Consider the following 17,896-nt stretch of genomic DNA (forward strand, 5'->3'; position numbering starts at 1 on the left):
TTCAATGTAATTAGAAATCGTGAAATAACGCAAATTTAGTATAAATTGAGAATTGTAGCATTTTCGCGAATTTCATTACATTGTGTGCTTAAAAAATGAAAAAATGGCGAAAATTCAATATTGTCATGTGTTAGGCTCACAAAATAATACACAAAAAATCCGAAACAATACTATGGTTTCGCCAACTGCATGAAACCACACGTAAATGAATATTTCTCACGATTTTTCATTTTCTATGGGAACGTTTTTCATTAGCGATCAATGTGGCGAGGTTCTGGTGGAAGATCGAGTGCGCACAAACCGTCAAATGGGAGCCGTAACATCGGTATTTGTCTCGCGAGAAACGTTTTGCATTACCAAGTTAATTGGCGCGATTTTGGCGGGGATCGAAAGGTCACCAACTGTTACGCCGGATCCATGTCATCGGAATTTGTTGCGTGAGGAATACTGATACATACTTACTCATAAATAGTTTCCAACGTATGAAACTATCATGTCACCTACAATTTACAATACTAGCTTAAAAGCCCAATGAAGGTATAATTTTACGTATATTTAGAAGAAAAGTGTGCTAAAATAAAAACGCGAGGTTTGAGGGAAGAGCACAGAATGATAAATAAAGTAGCACAGAAAAATCGAGGTCCTTATATACAGGGTGTCTATAAATGATTGGAGCTGTTTCATGATGTTACTGTACGTTATAACACCATTAAGCCTTGTTTCCATGATATGAAAACTCAATATGCTGACCAAGGCAGTAATTTATTTTATTATAAAACATAAACTAAACGTAACGTTTCAACCTTCTAGCAAGGTCTTCTTCAGACTCTGCACAAAGTACAAATGTAACAAGGTACAAAACAGGACGATATATAAACAAACATTACTCCCCTTCAGACTATTAGAAAGTTGTTCTGAACATTCTAGCAGGTGGCTTTCCCTTGTCAACTGTACTTTCACCTAAAATTCTAAAAATATTTACTTCCATCTAGAATGTGGTTGGACTCTTTATCTCACACTCTTTTTCCTTCTGTAGTTGTAAACTGTTCATACCATCGCCGTATGGAGTTTGCACTGGGCGGATCATTACTGAACTTTGTTCTAAATCGTCGTTGAACCGTTGTCACTGAGCGACTTGCACGAAATTCGAGGACAACGTATGCTTTCTCGCTATTCGTTGCCATCTCAACTAATGCTGCACTCTAGCGTGAGGAGGTGAAAACGTACAATACCTGCAACAGGAAATGAAAACTTTTTGAGATATTTGCTTTCTAACATCATATTCGAACAAATTACATACAATATTATAGTAACAAATAGCATTTGAAACCGCTTCAATCATTTGTGGACGCCCTGTATAATCAATAAACCATGGGGGGAAGTGGGTGATGCTCATGTATTACTTGCTGTACCCACTAAGCAGCTTACGCACTACAACTTCTTTACTAGCATAGAGCACTTTCAGATAATAAATCAATTATTTTCTCGAACATATCCACAACAATATCCATATACGAGGGCATATCAATAATTACTGCACTCTGCTGGTTCATTTCAGTGGTGTCAGGGAGGCTACTGGGAAACGGGGAATGGTCCTGGCCCGCTCAACGTACGTTGGAAGTGGAAAGTGGACAACCCACTGGACTGGTGACGTGGCGTCAACGTGGGAACATCTGAGGCAAACTATTGTGGGTGAGTATGTTATCTCTTAATTGAACACTTGTGACTGTAACGGTAAACTGCCTAGAAATGTTCTCTTCCAACCTTGAACCCACCTTGTATGCGAGAAGATAAAAATATTGCGACGTGGGTGATTCGGTTTCGATCACAGAAGTGTAATATCGGGAGAACGTGAAGGCCATGATGTTGGGCCTTCCCTCCCAGTCAATTAATATGGAAACGTGTAATTTAAGTACCGACGAACATCTAAGCCCGAATCTAGAGATGTTGTCTTTAAAACTTGAAGAGAAACTGAGTATCGTTAAAGCTTTCCGTGCAACAAATCGTGCACATGTAGAAGTTAGGAACCGCCCCGATGGCGTAGTAGCGTATCATGCCCAAGGCATGACTCGAATCCGGGACCCCGGGCACCATAGTCCGATAGCCTAATCATTTCATAAAAAGGGCCCGAGTATGAAAGAAGCTGGAAAGAGCTTCTTTCAAGCAAATGACACCTGCGATCTTCAGCGGATGTAAAAAACCGCTGATACGAATTCTTCCGAAATCGCAGGAAAGATACTGCAAACACAGCTTGACGCTGAAAGCACCGTTATTGAGAGACGCGGTCTCTCAACGGCCGAAGTTCGAATTTCGTTTAAATAGCTTGAGAGAATATTTCTCGCCCCCAGTCGGTATCTGAAATCTATCGCGTGCACAGTTAGTGCCTCGGAATTCTACAAGTTGTTGAACTAAGAAAGTTATGGCGTGAATAGTTGTTACCGAACGTTACAAAAGGAGTTACAGCGAGGAGTAGTACAATATCGGAAAGGAGTTTTATTTCAGGAGAGGTCATCAGAGTTTCATCAACCAACCAGCGAGTCGATCGTCACTTCCAGATCTACAGGTAACGAACGTTCCTCTATCCTTGTCTTTCATTTTCTCACACCCTTGCCAGACCAGTCAATTGTAGTGTTTAAAGTTAATCGTGAGTGTAGTTCTTATTTCACGGGACTAGCCCCCTTGCTTGGTTAAGTATAGACGTAGCTTTTCAAAGCTATACCCCCTCTTACGATACACCTCTCGCAGCCAAATAACTTCGAATATCAGGCTTCACATAGCCTATCTACGATCTCTTAATATAAACGATCGGGACTTTGTACGTGGTGGAGGTGCGTCGTCGCCTTGTATTCAATAGATCCCGGGTTCGATACCCGGTGTAGACGCATTGAACAGTGGTTTGGACCCCACTTTAAACTGTAGGTCCAGTCCCGATTAGCCTATATGTGCATAAAGTGGACTTAAAACAACAATTCAAACATGTTGAACTTCATGAATAAAACTACAAACTTTCGAAATCACATTCTCTGCCTAACATAACAATACTTTTTTGAATTTTCGTGCCATTTCCAAAGAAACAAAACAACAACATATGTGTCTACCTAAACGCACGACTAGTAAATTAGGCGGGTGGCAGAAGTTCGCGCTGTTGCCACGTCGGAGCACAACCCCGCGTGTTCGGAGGTTTAAGAGAATGAAAGATTTCGTTGTAGACTTGGTCTTTGTAATCCATGTGATACAAACTGATGGTATTTGCTCGAAATGTCAGGGATGACACAAAAGTAACCGGGGAGAGGTCGGTTTGACGTTCCAACTAGGCAACGCAGCCCGGTTGACGTTGCCACACAGTGCGCGGGAAGCAGCAACTTTTCTCCCGCTCTCGCTTTGCTCTTCGCATATGTGGCAACAGCGCAAATCTGCCCAGCCGCCTATTTTCACGGCCGTGCGTTTCACAAACTTTTTGTGTACTTAATGTTTGAAATCAGGAAATGATGTTAGTAATCTCTATTTTATTATTGTTCGAACGTTAAAATGCAATTGCATTTTATTTGTCAAAATTGGTCTTCAATGGTTATCGAAGTGGTTCGTTGGTGATGTAATGAAACTTATTGCATCTGAATATATAGTAACAACAAATAAGTATTTTGAATAAAAAGAAAATGCCTCTTTTTGTTAGTTATTCGAGCTCTGTTTTGTTTCAGCCGTTATGAACTTCAATCTCTTTGGCTTGCCATACGTCGGTGCTGACATCTGTGGATTCTTCGAAGACACAACAGAAGAACTCTGCCAGCGGTGGATGGAGCTTGGGGCGTTCTACCCGTTCTCCAGGAACCACAACTCCAGAGAGGCTCCAGACCAGGACCCTTGCGTTTGGCCAGACACCGTTGGAGCCTCCAGTAGGATTGCATTCGGAGTACGCTACCGGATGCTGCCATACCTTTACAACCTGTTGTTCGATGCTCACACCAGAGGCGCTACTGTCTTCAGACCAGTGGTTCACGAGTAAGCCTAACATAGTTTTTTTCAAAGTCTTCCAAACCTTAAGAATAGTGCAACATATTATATTCCAATGGAATTAATTGTAGTTGATATTAAGACATTATTATTCACAAGTTAATTTAACTGCTCTCAGTATACATCAACGTATGTAACGAAATAATGGGGGAGTACAAATTATCCTGCATGGGTTTGAATGACTCGCAGATGACTGTTCTCTCAGAATAATTTCGGCATGCTGATTCCAAAAATAAAATCCATTTTTACACATCACGTCTAGTTTTTCAGAAAACAGAAGTATATTAACTGCCTTAATTTCACAATAAAATGTGTAGTTTTATCATTTCCTCAATAGATGACTCTGTTTTCATGGTGGTAAAATATTGGTTTTCTAGAATACAAATTCTCCAATTTTGAACTAGATATCACAAATAATAGTAAGCATTTAATCCATCTCCTATCTTCACAGACAAATTGACACAAAAATTGCAATCTTTGATTACATAAGTTCCATTTTCGAAATCTCTCATAAAAATTGTCTTCACAAAATGTCTAAAACTCAATGTTATAATATGGTGTGTTGATTCAACTTAATCATACCCTGACACGACTGGAATAAATGTATGTTACATCCGTCATTAGCATTCAAAACACTTCCACAATCATCTATTGGCTTGTAAATAACCGAAATTTCCTTTGTTGAAATGTATTTTATTGCGTTCTGTAATAGGCGTAATGGAATGACGAATATGAGAATTTTGATTGTGAGATTGTGAAAAATCTTGACGTAATGGGGAAAATGGATGTCAAATGCGTGATCAGCATTCAAAATACTTACAGAATCACCTATTGATTTGAAATCATCCGATTTTCTTTCCAGAAATGCAGGGCTGTGTTATTGTAGCCAAAGGTACAATTTTAATAGTTATAGTTTAAGTGTTAGTATTTATTTATTATTAATAAACAATTTTAAATTATATTCAATAAATTTTTCTCTGTAAACAATTTGGATATAAATTGCCATCTCAACTAATGCTGACCTCTAGCGGCTGGAGGTCAAAACGTACAACACCTGCAACCGGAAATGAAACTATTTGAGATGTTTGATTTCTAACAGCATATTCGAACAAATTGCATACAATATTATGGTAATAAATAGCATTTGAAACTGCTTCAATCATTTGTGCCGTACATTTATGTTAACCATAACAATATTGTTTTTCCATTTAACTTTTTTAGACTAAGTGTTAAGAATTATGGTATTTTTTAAAATGAATACTTTTCATTTCTTTATGGATGAATTGAATTGAACCCGTTCGGATGAACGCATCCACTGCCACGAATCTTGTCTGAACCGGCCAACGTTCACTGGCAGACTAACTGCCAGACTAGTATCTGCTTAAACCTTGGAAATTCTGAGCATGCGTTCCTACAGGGTTGTCAAATGATATTTGTAGATACAATATGAGCCATCCTGTAGAACCGGCGTTGCTGAAGTAAGCTAATGGTATGCATATCTTGATAGATTCCCCACTGACCGTGACGTGTTGGATGTCGACGAGCAGTTCATGTGGGGACCAGCCGTCATGGTATCCCCCGTGGTGTACGAAGGGGCGACCACAGTGGAGATCCTCTTGCCCGAAGGAGTGTGGTACGATTACTACACGGTAAGTAAGCGTGTATGACCAGCTTCTTATTGAACGTCCTTTAGAATTATTTACACAAGAAATATTGTCCTTTAATGTAGGACACAAGGCTTACAACTAAAGCCGGTACAATAACCAAGCAGAAATATTCATTAAAAAGGGCAGTGGAAGGCTTAAACAGCAAAATTGTAGGTTTAGAGGAATTATACATAAAAGGCTTGATAGTAATGAGGTTTATTAAACAACATGTCTGAAGGGCTTGAAACTACATAAATGATAATAATAAGAATATAAACCCCAATCTAAATTCAAGAAAAAATTAAATTATACAATTAAATCTTTAAATAACTGAGGCTTCCTAACACTTCATTTAACCAAAAGGGGATTATAGTTATTTCAATTTAGTATCCAATTTTAATATTAATTTTCTCCCCCAAAAGACCTATCTCAGAATAGAACAAAGTGTGCTGTGCTGTAACTAAAATATCCCAACTAAATACACTACATAAAATAACTTAAAATAATAAACCACTACAAAAACAGCTACCCCCTGGACTTTGTTCCATTCCGAGTATGTCCATTTAACACTCAAAAGAACTCAACTTAACGTGCTTTAACCTCAGCTAACACACGAGGCTCGCTTTCCTCCAACCTCCGGTATTTCATAGTCACGCCCCTTTCAAAGCCATCTGGTGGCAAACTAACTAATCATTTCTCTCTTTTACACTTAAAGACCTTGCATATGGTCATACCTCCTAGAAGTACAGTAATTTTCTATCTTTATTTTCTGTACAGCCAAAAGAATTGCTTAAACACCAGGATACATTTCAACTTGTGTAAAGAGTAGCCAGTAGCGTACGCAGGATTTCATCAAGGGGGGTGTTATCTCGAAAACTTTCTACAAATTCACATTACCATTGTTTTATTATACTTTAATTAATTAATAATAATAATAATAAATTAATTAATAATTCTTATAATTAATTAATTTGTTTAATTACTACTAATGCAGCTGCTATTTATGAAAGAAATAGAACAAAATTACAATTCTTTTGTTGTAAAATAATTGTCTAGTCAACGGTTATTTGTATATGATAAGTGAGACATTTTAAGTGTGAAGAAAATCCATAAAAACAAGCAAATATATTAAATTTATTGAAATAATCGAAATATGAAACTCATTCAAGGAGCCGCGCTGGTCTAGTCTGACAACTTCGTGGGATATCCGGGTTCGATTCCCGGAATTGGTTGGAATTTATCCAGCCTTGTCTCCGCACCCAGCCTATGGGTATCTGAGAGCAACCTTGGGGGATGAAGGCTGCCGGAGCATGGTGCTGATCACATCACCTGCAAAATAGTTCGAGATCAAGAATCTTTGGGGCCCACCACACCACTATGTGTGACTTCATGGCACGGTGCTATATACACGGGGGAATTTACATTACCTTTACCTATGGAACTCACCCAGGGTGAAGATGAAGCGCGAGAATACATGTTGCTAAATTCCACTGAGTCTATGTTATCGTTGTAAAGTAAGTTTATAGACATTCCAACACATTTATCCCTTCTAGGTGATTCACAAAAGACTTCTTCGACATTATTTAATGATGTGGATGTAGACTCAGCATCACTTGAGAGTTCACAAGGGGATGTGAAATCAGTACCGGGAAGAACGTTTGCAATAAGGACGAAGCAAGGAATTTTCACAATTCTCGCAAGAGTCACTGCGCGACTTTTTGCAAAAGAAAATTGCAAAATTGAACTTTGCGGCCGCTTAGATTGTGTTTGGAATGTTGTGTTTTTCTTCATGCTGCATGGGAATAATAATCCAAATTATTATTATTATTATTATTATTATTATTATTACTGTCGCAGATCTTTGACTGTGATAAATTAGCCATTTTTATTTTTTTTCTACAGCATTTTCCATAATATTTCAAGAGCTCAAGGGGGGGGTTTAAACCCGGTAACCCCCCCTTGCGTACGCCACTGAGAGTAGCACAGTTTCGCACGCACGCAAGACCCATACATGGTGTGTGTGTGTGTTGATCTGCATAATGGAAGGTCGAAAATTGCGCATCTCCACGATACACACGTTTAAATATTGATTGTTTTGTTATTTATCGTCGCTTTTTTGCCACTTTGGCTAATTGCGACGATAGTGATGAGTAATGATAGGATTAAATTGATGAAGGGGCCCTCAAAAGGAACAACCATATCCAGGCCGCGATTCGAACCCGAGAACCCTGGTGTCGTAGCACTCTGCGCTAACCACTCCTCCACGAAGATCGGCCAAATTATATAGTATACTACACACACACACACACACAACACACACTTTAAATAATACAATTGATTTTTGAATTTCCATTGGTGACTGGATATCTTTGTCTGCATTGCTTATTCAGTCGTGATTATTTTGTAACTTCTAATACATTGTTGCATTGTATAATTAGTTTTTTTTCACTGTTAAAAATGACAACTTGCATGTGTCGAAACGTAGAGCGAATAAAGCATTTAAGTACACTTTTACAACTCTATTTAATATAAAATAACCATTAAGTTCCGTATAGTGTATTTTGAAACAATCCTTAACATTTTAGCAGACTGATGATTTGAAAATAAAAATACAGCCTTATGAGAATATCAACTGTGGTGCTAACATGCTGTAAATATACGGCTTCCTGTTTATGTTGTTTTCCAGAGCGAACAACTGCAGCCTGGATTACTGAATGTGTCTGCGCCAGGAGATGTCATTCCTGTCCATCTCAGAGGAGGCTACATCATAGTCGTGCAGGAACCGGCAATGAACACAATGTTGAGGTAATCTTTTTTATATACAGCATTAAGTATCTAGTGCCTTCAGAGACGCAGAAAAACGCTCCAACAGATCTTCTGTCGTCTTCTGCTATTGAAATCAAATGGTGTGACGCCTACTACAGGGAACCGAGGAGGGGAATTTCCGTGCCAGAAATCTGCAGATTATAGCTTATGACAGATTACTTTCGGTCACGTATAATAACGCACACGTAAGACGAAAGGGTGATTTCGAGGAACAGAAATTGTGCTAAGCAAGAGTGTTTGATTTCAGTGATCGTGTTTAGTTAGATGTGCTGAGGCATGATCCTAGCAAAGCAAAACAACTAGGACAATGGATTGCATATAGTGTCGCAATAGGAGCTGTAGCCAGGCGGGTAAGAGATTAAATGCCATTGGATAACATTGCATGGTGTGATTATGCTAAGACGAATCACAGTATTAGGTTGTAATGCGGTGAGTGGTGAAAAAAGTTGGACACAGTTGCAGTTGGGGACACAAAAGGTTTAACATCAACTTCCTCGGTGAGCAAATATTTCCTCGGTCGACTGTAGTGCCATCAGACGCCGCGTTGCGAGTTCCCCGTGGTTGACAAAAGTTTATCCAGGCGTCGAAAAAATACTTTTAAACCTTTTAGATGGTAGCATAAATCGCTAGTAAAGGTACGCTTGTGAAGAGTTGTTATTGAAACTAATTGTTACGAGCATTCCCTGACATTCGCTACGAGATTCGGCGACCAGCGGCCCGGCATCAGCGCTTGTTTTTCCCGGTGAACGGGTCCGCGACAGTCGATCGCTAGTCTTTTTTTTTTCGCTCTCCCTGCCTTCGGTCTCTTTCCGTTTCTTTTGACGTTGCAGACTGACGCCAGTATAATCCTCCCTCGGAAGTTGTGTTGTGTCGTGTCCGTGTGTTGAAGATTGTGGCTTAATATGGCACCACAAAAGTTTACATTACAACAAAGGATTTATCTTGTCGAGTGTTACTTCGGAAAGAGGAATTGTGGAGAAGTGCGACGACGTTTTGCAACGAAATTTCCTGCTGTTCCCGTTCCACATAGGACCACTATATTAAACCTCGTAAAATGTTTAGAGTAACAGGGTCAGTTCTGAATAAAAGTGGAAAGAAAATTGGGGAAATCTAAAGAATAAAGTATACAAAGACAAACCGCACACCAGCCGTGAGTTAAAAGAGAGTATTGTACGAGAAATCGGGAGAATTACAGTAGACAAACTTGCACGTGTAAATGCCAATTTCCTTCGGAGATGCCAGGAATGTGTTCCAGCAGAGGGACATCATTTTCAACACCTTCTGTAGTCAAGGTTAATACACAATATGAAAACTGTAATTTTAATAGCCGACTCTAGCGACTGTCGCGGGCCCGTTCACCGGGAAAGACAAGCGCTGATGCCGGGTCGGTTGCTGCCGAATCTCGTAGCAAATGTCAGGGAATTCTCTGTACTATAATCCCACACCATATTCTCTGAGAAAGAAAGTAGAAAATAGAACAGCATAAGAAGAAAAGTTCTTATTGATTATTGGAAATACCACTGCTTATACAGTAGTGTAAGATTTAGTGAATTTTGGATTTGAAGATTTATTTTCAAATATAAGGCAAAAATTAGATATTATAAGTAGTTTATTTCCTTTTGTGTTAATCTTATTTACTGTGCACTAATTAGCTAACTAAAGACTTGCGAATGACTGGTCGGTCTGGTACTATAAACCCAGAGCTCGTAAGCCGAACCAGGTCAATATATTCGAAGCAACGGTAAAAAGCCACGTCTAAATTAGAAAATAATGTAACCAAAATTAAAATCAGAAAGAGGCGCGGAGAAACGCCGCAACAGAACGCAACTCACGCGTTTCCGGCGTCTATGTGGGCGATAACCGTTAAATAACCTGCAGACTTCTGACACGGAAATTCCGGCTTCCGTTCCGTGCTTTTTCCTATAGTAGGCGTTACACCATTTGATTTCAATAGAAGCAGACAACAGGAGTTCTGCTGCTTTCTGTTCCGGCGTTTCTCAACGTATCACAGTGGGCGTTAAGCTTCAGACATGCTCTGGCCCGGTTGGGGAGGGAGGGGGAGAGGGATAAGGCCTTCCACTGAGGAAATATTGTATTGAAAAGAGTCAGAAAATGGGGAAAACTAAGATATTTATAATTCGATTAAAAAGCAGAAACATAACTAACCATCATCTAACAGCCGTTCCGCGAAGGTATGTAGTGGATGTGGTGTTATCAGCAACACCCTCCGCTCGCTTTTACCCTCTTTTCCCCGCGGGTTGTCACCACGTACCCAATGATGAGGGGATGGGTAAAGCACACAATCTTTTGAGGTTTGAAGTTCTTTTTAAGTACACTTTTAAGCGCACATAATCTAATCGGGATTGGACCCACAGTTTAAATTGTGATCCGAAACAATATGTGCCACCGCCAGGTATCGAACCAGGGACCGCTACACCATTAGGAAGGTTATACCAGAACCAATTATACTGGATCATCAACGTAAAGAATTCTTTCCTCAAATCACCCATCTATGGTAGCAAGCTCGGCCAGAACCCTCATCAATTTGTCAGTTATGGGAAAGTTTTTATCATTGTGTTCGACATTTTATTCTTAACTAGGTGATTGCCCGGCGTTGCTCGGGTATTTATTTATCCAAATCTTCTATTAGACAGGAAAATAATGAATTCTAACTATAGTGTAAAATGAACTTGGAGTTGAACGGCACTGGGAGTGTCACAATTCATCTCAGCGGCCCCGAAAACTATGAATTCCACACTAATATCGGACGTTTTACATGCCACCCCCTTTCCACCCCCACCCCTAGGGGCGCCACAGGTGTCTTGGAGTTAAACGGCATTGGGAGTGTCCTATTCATCTTAGCGACCCCGAAAACTATGGATTCCACACTAATCTTGGTCGTTTTGCAAGTCATCCCCCTTTCCACCCCCACCCCTATGGGTGCCAGAGGAGACTTGGAGTTGAACGGCATTGGGAGTGTCACTATTCATCTTAGCGACCCCGAAATCTATGGATTCAACACTAATATCGGTCGTTTTTGATTATTTTTACTTGTCACCCCCTTCCCTCCCCCCTCCTAGGTGTGACAGGGGTGTCTTACCCTCACAGTATTTTTTTTCCATATTGCAAGTGATATGTGTACCACGTTTGGTTGACATCGCACGAGGCGTTCGAGAGTTATGCCGGAACAAACATACACACACACACACACACACACACACACATATCCATTTTTATATATAGAGAGAAGAGATAATTTATTTAAAGTGCAGAAAACCTTTTCATGTCGTTGAGCTAGTGTGCCACTAAAGAAGAAACAGATAGAAAAAGATATAGAATTAAATACAAACACAAAGTGTAATATAATTGCAAATTGATTTATAATAATAGGAAACAAACCTCACTTGTTTTGACAGATTATCATTGTGAAAGAAGAAATATATGTTATTCCAGCCACTACAATAGAGCACAGAATAAGTCGTGGTATCAAAGTTTGTGTAAAGTGGTACTTGGCACGTTCTGAAATACAAAAACTGGAAATGTGCATGCATCTAACTGTACTTGTATTCAGAATGTTTCTTATCGAAGTTACTTACCAGCCGTTAGTAACTGGAAAGAAAATCAAACTTGGTGATTTTTGAAAATTTCATCGAACTTACTAATTTTTGTAACGTAATTCAGTTATTCAGCTTTGTAGAGCAACTAGGACTACTAGCTTTTGTAGTGCTAAAATCTGTTGCTGATTTTTTAAAAAAGTACGTCAGTAGCTGATGTTTGACAAGTAGTTCTTTAATTCAGAAAGGGAACTCAGAGTTACTCATGTCTGAAGTTATCAGCAGGGAATACATGAGAAAATCATCAAGCGTAAATGGGTTCTGGACCTTAGAAAAACTTTTTATGTGTAAAGTATTTCAATTCGGTCCACTTTTTTTCAGCTCAATTTAAATGCTGTCCAGGAATCTTTTTTCCGGATCAATTTAAATAGGGTCAAAGTTCCGTATTGAAATGAAACAATATGCAACTTGGACCGAATTTAAATTGTGCGAGAATAAAGGTTCCGGTTCTGTTACGGAACCCATTACAACTTATGGGTTTCTGGACATTTAACAACCCAGGTTATCAGTGCTACAGATTCGAAACATAATGTCAGAGTTGTTTAGTCTCGTAAACTACTTCTAAAGTTCAACTGAACTAATGATCCTTTCCCTTGTAATGAATGTGAACTAATGATCCTTTCCTTTGTAATGAATGTGAACTAATGATCCATTCCCTTGTAATGAATGTGAAGAAATGATCCTTTCCCTTGTAATGAATGTGAACTAATGATCCTTTCCCTTGTAATGAATGTGAACTAATGATCCATTCCTTTGTAATGAATGTCAACTAATGATCCATTCCCTTGTAATGAATGTGAACTAATAATCCTTTCCCTTGTAATGAATGTGAAGAAATGATCCTTTCCCTTGTAATGAATGTGAACAAACGATTCTTTCCCTTGTAATGAATTTGAACAAATGATCCTTTCCCTTGTAATGAATGTGAACAAATGATCCTTTCCCTTGTAATGAATGTGGAAATTGATCATATTTTTTTAAAGTTAAAGCGTAAATGTGATGAAAGGAGTAGATAAGTTTCGTAAGAAGTTTATCATGTTTCATGCGACTGTCAGTACATATTTATTCAATATCTCCTACATCACGGATTCATAAAACCAAATTTTGAAAGAAGGTACCTCAAAAAATGAAGCGAAGGCATCTTTTAAACTTACAAAACTGTAATTCTCTTCTAGTCGACAGAACCCATTCGGCCTCATTGTGGCTCCAGATGCAGATGGCAGTGCGATCGGTAATTTCTTCTGGGACGATGGAGAATCTATCGATACAGTGGAGAACAATGAATACCAACTGGCGAATCTTACATATCAACAGGTGAGATACACCGTCATAGACCTATTATAGATTAAAATAGAACACAATCTATACGCAAGTTCAAGAGAATTAATACTAACAGAAACAAAACACACTCATATTTAGAATGGGATTCAATATGGCGAAACAAATTATAATGGATCACGTTTTGTCCAAAAATAGTGTTTACACTCTTTGAACGTTAATAATACAACGCTAATAACAGCAAGTATGACCATAGCTTAAAGTTATAGATGTCCATTGGCAGCAATACTTTGTCCTCAATGCTATAGAACAGATCGACAAATCAAGAAACAGCAGATATGGTTTCCACAGGAAGGGAAGCACAGGTAGTGTCAGTCGCATGTTTCATGTCATCTAGTGACCAGGGCTTTGTGGCGTACACATCGTCCTTCAGTTTCCCAGAGGTAGAAATATAACGGCGTTAAATTGCGAGGTCTGGATGGTTATTTGACACTTCTGACATTGATCAAAAGAAAAATCACTCACGTCTGCCACAAAAATTCCTACCGCCTGGTGGGCTGTGATTGAACTAAACTCAACAGAATGCCTACATACGCTCACACTCAATGTAGATATTGCAGCTTCAAATACAAAAAGTCCAGTCAAGTTATGTTTAATAGTTTTTCTGTTATTAACATTCAAAGAGCGTAAACACTGTTTTGGGACACTCTGTATATATCATTTCCGATAATTTTTGTTATCTTTCAAATAAGCTTTCGAACGACATATAAAAGTCTAAAATGGGTCACGTACCTTATTACTAATATTGAATATTTCACACATAAAGGATCAGCCTACATTTATCAGAAGGGTGTCAGTTTCTTTTCGTTGAAATATACAGTAAGTTTATCGAACTGTATTTCTTACTGGAACCAAGGCATGATAAACTGTGGTAAACTTTAATATGGTTGTAATGATTGATTGAATTGTTGTTTTAAGTCCACTTTATGCATAGAAAGGCTAATCGGGACTGGATCTACAGTTTAAAGTGAGATCCAAATAATATGGCTGTAAGGAACACAAAATGTTTACATAATATACACAGAAAAACAAGTTTTGTTTGGATTAACCAAAAAAATGGTAGTGGTGAACAATTCGTTTGTTTAAGTAGGTATCAACCAAATAATTGTTCACGAGTACCAAAAGATTTGGTCAAATTCTATCTATTTGTTTGTCGTAAACAATTTTTTGGTTACCAATACCAAATATTATTTTCGTAAATCTAACAAAATGTAGCTAATTTGTTTAGGAAAACCAAGAAATTTAGTCAAAATAACCGAACTTTCCTTCTTACTAAATGTTTTTATTTAAGGTTACCAAACAATTTGTTAAATAATTTATTCGATCTTACTTAATCTGGTTAATTTTAGCTAGGCTGGAGTTTGTACAAACTAACCGATCTGAAAATTGTTAAAGCACAATTTTTCACTATGATTACAATCAAAAGTATCGTTATTTGTTGTACAAAAACTTATGTTTCTTCTACACATTTTTGGCAGTTCCATCTAGCGGCCATTCCATGAACCATCAGCATAAAGTATGTACCGTGCGTCCATTTCGATCTGCAGCCGAGAGATCGGGAGAAGCGTGGCGGGCGGCGCTGACGGAGATGCCGACATTTGCGGCCTGAAATGCCCGCTTATTTTTATGGACATATGCAGACATTTATATAAATATTGCAAAACGAGCACTAACCTGTGTTATAAGAGTATGGTTTTAATTTTAGTAGCTTAGTGACTGTATGTGCCGATGATTTTGACACGCCCACCTCTTGTGAAACACGGCGTAGAGGTTTGTTTGGAGAACGTTCTAACGCTGCACCAATATCATCGAGTTTTGCTTCGGTTAGAATCCGTCGTTTTTGCTTAGGTGTTTTAAAATTTAACGATACAGTTTCTCGTAATTTAAGGACAAGATGTCTAACCGTATCTCTGTGTGGAGTTGAAACGCATGGGAATTTCTGTACAAATTACCTACACACGTCTCGACACGAGTTTGTTTTCACGTAAGTGTCATACATAAAAAATCTTTGTTCTAACGTGAATCTTGCGGCTGGCATTCCAATCGTCTCACTGACACGTCACACATACACACTACAATAACACAAACAAGTAACTGCAAGTAACCAAGAATAACACTCTTGCGCACAGTATGAAATTAACACGCTCTTGGTTTACATTGCTCGCCACTATATTTACAACTCTGTCGTCATCTAGTCACGAAGGAACAAAAAACTCGAGCTCGGATATTTCGGATTGCAAGGAAGCTCACGAAAACCATTCACTTTTATCGGTTTCGTCTGCAGTGTAATCCTGATACAGTGTTGCAGATTCGAAACCTCCAAACGATTCCCATGGCCACAAAACTCTTTCAAGGATATAAACTTAAACAGGACGTTACTGGTCAAAACTATGATTAAAATGCTTTATTATCTGTGGCTCTTAACATCGTTTCTATAGCGTATTTATTTGTGTATATAAGAGCAGAACTTGGATGAATTACAGAAGAACTTTTGCGTGTTATAACACAGGTTAGTGCTCGTTTTGCAATATTTATATAAATGTCCATAAAAATAAGCGGGCATTACAGGCCGCAAATGTCGGCATCTCCGTCAGCGCCGCCCGCCACGCTTCTCCCGATCTCTCGGCTGCATATCGAAATGGACGCACGGTATAACCTGAGCCTTTTCTTCAGCATATGAGGCTACACGGGCTACAAGGGCTACACAACATCATGAAAACTCGCTTCCAGTAATTATCATCTACATGAGTTTCAATTTTCGACAAGGGACTTTCCTATTACACTCGACGAAACTGGACAATCGTCATTTCAAATGCGAGAGCACGCTCACGCACATTTAGTAAATTAAACCAAACGTATTGTTTCTCTTGACTTATATATATATATATATATATATATATATATATATATATATATATATATATATATATATATATATATATATATATATATGATTTTGTTTAAGAGTACCATATTTTGTCTGACCAAATTGTTTGGTATTCATAAACGAAATGCTTTATTAATTACCAGGAAAATTTGGTTATCGGAAACAAAAACATAACCAAACAGCTCAACCAAACTTCTTTGGTAATTCCAAACAAACCAATTTTTTTCTATGTATGCAACTCTATGTTTCGCTTTCCTTCCTTCATTTGTATGGTCTATTAGAATTGGACGTATCTCTCCACATATTGGTAACATACTCATATTACTCCAGAAAGTTAACTGAAACAATTCTCCCATTTAAGACACTAACCAGTATAACCGGAAATTCCCAAAGTTGGCAACGTCTGTATAATTAATTATAGTCCGTCTGCCTTAGTGGAGAGCGTTGACACAAGTGCGCATGCGCTTACTGGATGAGTCCAGTGTCAAAATAGGGGTGGAACAAATAAGCGAAACAAGTTCCGTGAATATCGTCCGCAACTGAGAAAACATTGAAGTTTCACACATAGCAACGTTGCCAGGCCAAATTCGTTAAGAGAGAATTGTGCAGTGGGATCCATGAGTATTACCGTGCAAATTGTCCATGACTATTTTCATTATTTTTTCTCTTACATCCTAAGTGTTTTTAAGCGATGGACTTTATGTATGCTCGTGCAGAAGATGTCAACAGCTTGTTTTGAGTTTTCTTTTAATTCTTGAAGCTCTTTTTGGGTCAAATAAAGTGCACGAACACGATGATGGACAATTTGCACGGTAATACTCATGGATCCCACTTTACGAGTTGCAACGCAGGGTAACTTCAGTAACTAATCTATATCTTAATTGCAGGGTACCCTCAGCATGGCAGTTGTGAATTCTTACCCTAGTGTCCTTGAGGGACTCAATCTTGAATCTGTAGAGATTTTGGGAGTAGACGAACCTTCACAGATTAATGTCAACGGAGAACCAAGTGACGATTTCACATACGATCCAGAAGTGAGAAAGTTGACGTTGAACAACCTTGGGCTGCCAATGAGTGAAGAGTTTGAGATCAATATCCAGTAGCTGCTGAATTTATAGAAACTCAAGCTAACGTTTGCAAGATATCAAAAAATTGTGTTCGAAGTCCACCGTTGCCAAAAATTGTAAATATTTAGTATTTAACAAAATAAATGCATATTAATAACAAGGCATCACTCTTTTGTTTGTTTGGTGGTGAGATTGTAAAAGAGTATAAAATCGCCCTTGTCGTATCTTTAATCAAATACAAGGAAAATATGGAAATAACAATACTTATCTAATATAATGCTACATATTTTGAAGAAATGTTTTAAGGAAGGGTGTAAGTGGGGGACCTTCTGGAAACTCACACAAGAAGTCAACCTCACTTCCCCGTACACCTCGGTAATAGCTTTTTGCAGGGCAACGAGGCTCTGGCTTCTGGATCCACTGCCCAGGATAATCCTTTGTGGAGTCGTGTTGTCCTGTGTTTGTCCTTGAGTGTGGTGTTTTCCCTTTACAGTCTAGCTTTTAATA

The 17,896-nt window shown here is 38.5% G+C and overlaps 1 protein-coding gene across 1 annotated transcript in view; it reads left to right on the plus strand.

Moving 5' to 3' along the window:
* The window catches only part of LOC145979395 (sucrase-isomaltase, intestinal-like), a 176,646-nt gene extending 159,099 nt beyond the window's left edge, over positions 1 to 17,547 (plus strand). The window contains exons 35-40 of the mRNA XM_083112264.1: positions 1,559 to 1,692; positions 3,699 to 3,999; positions 5,519 to 5,660; positions 8,344 to 8,462; positions 13,273 to 13,411; positions 17,210 to 17,547. Coding sequence (XP_082968390.1) covers positions 1,559 to 1,692; positions 3,699 to 3,999; positions 5,519 to 5,660; positions 8,344 to 8,462; positions 13,273 to 13,411; positions 17,210 to 17,425 — 1,051 coding nt within the window. The 3' untranslated portion in view covers positions 17,426 to 17,547. The remainder of the gene's footprint in view (positions 1 to 1,558; positions 1,693 to 3,698; positions 4,000 to 5,518; positions 5,661 to 8,343; positions 8,463 to 13,272; positions 13,412 to 17,209) is intronic.
* The last annotated feature ends 349 nt before the right edge of the window (positions 17,548 to 17,896 follow it).

Source organism: Lepisma saccharinum, chromosome 26 (genome assembly GCF_977018435.1).
Source record: "Lepisma saccharinum chromosome 26, izLepSacc3.1, whole genome shotgun sequence".
NCBI classification, from domain to species: Eukaryota; Metazoa; Arthropoda; class Insecta; order Zygentoma; family Lepismatidae; genus Lepisma; species Lepisma saccharinum.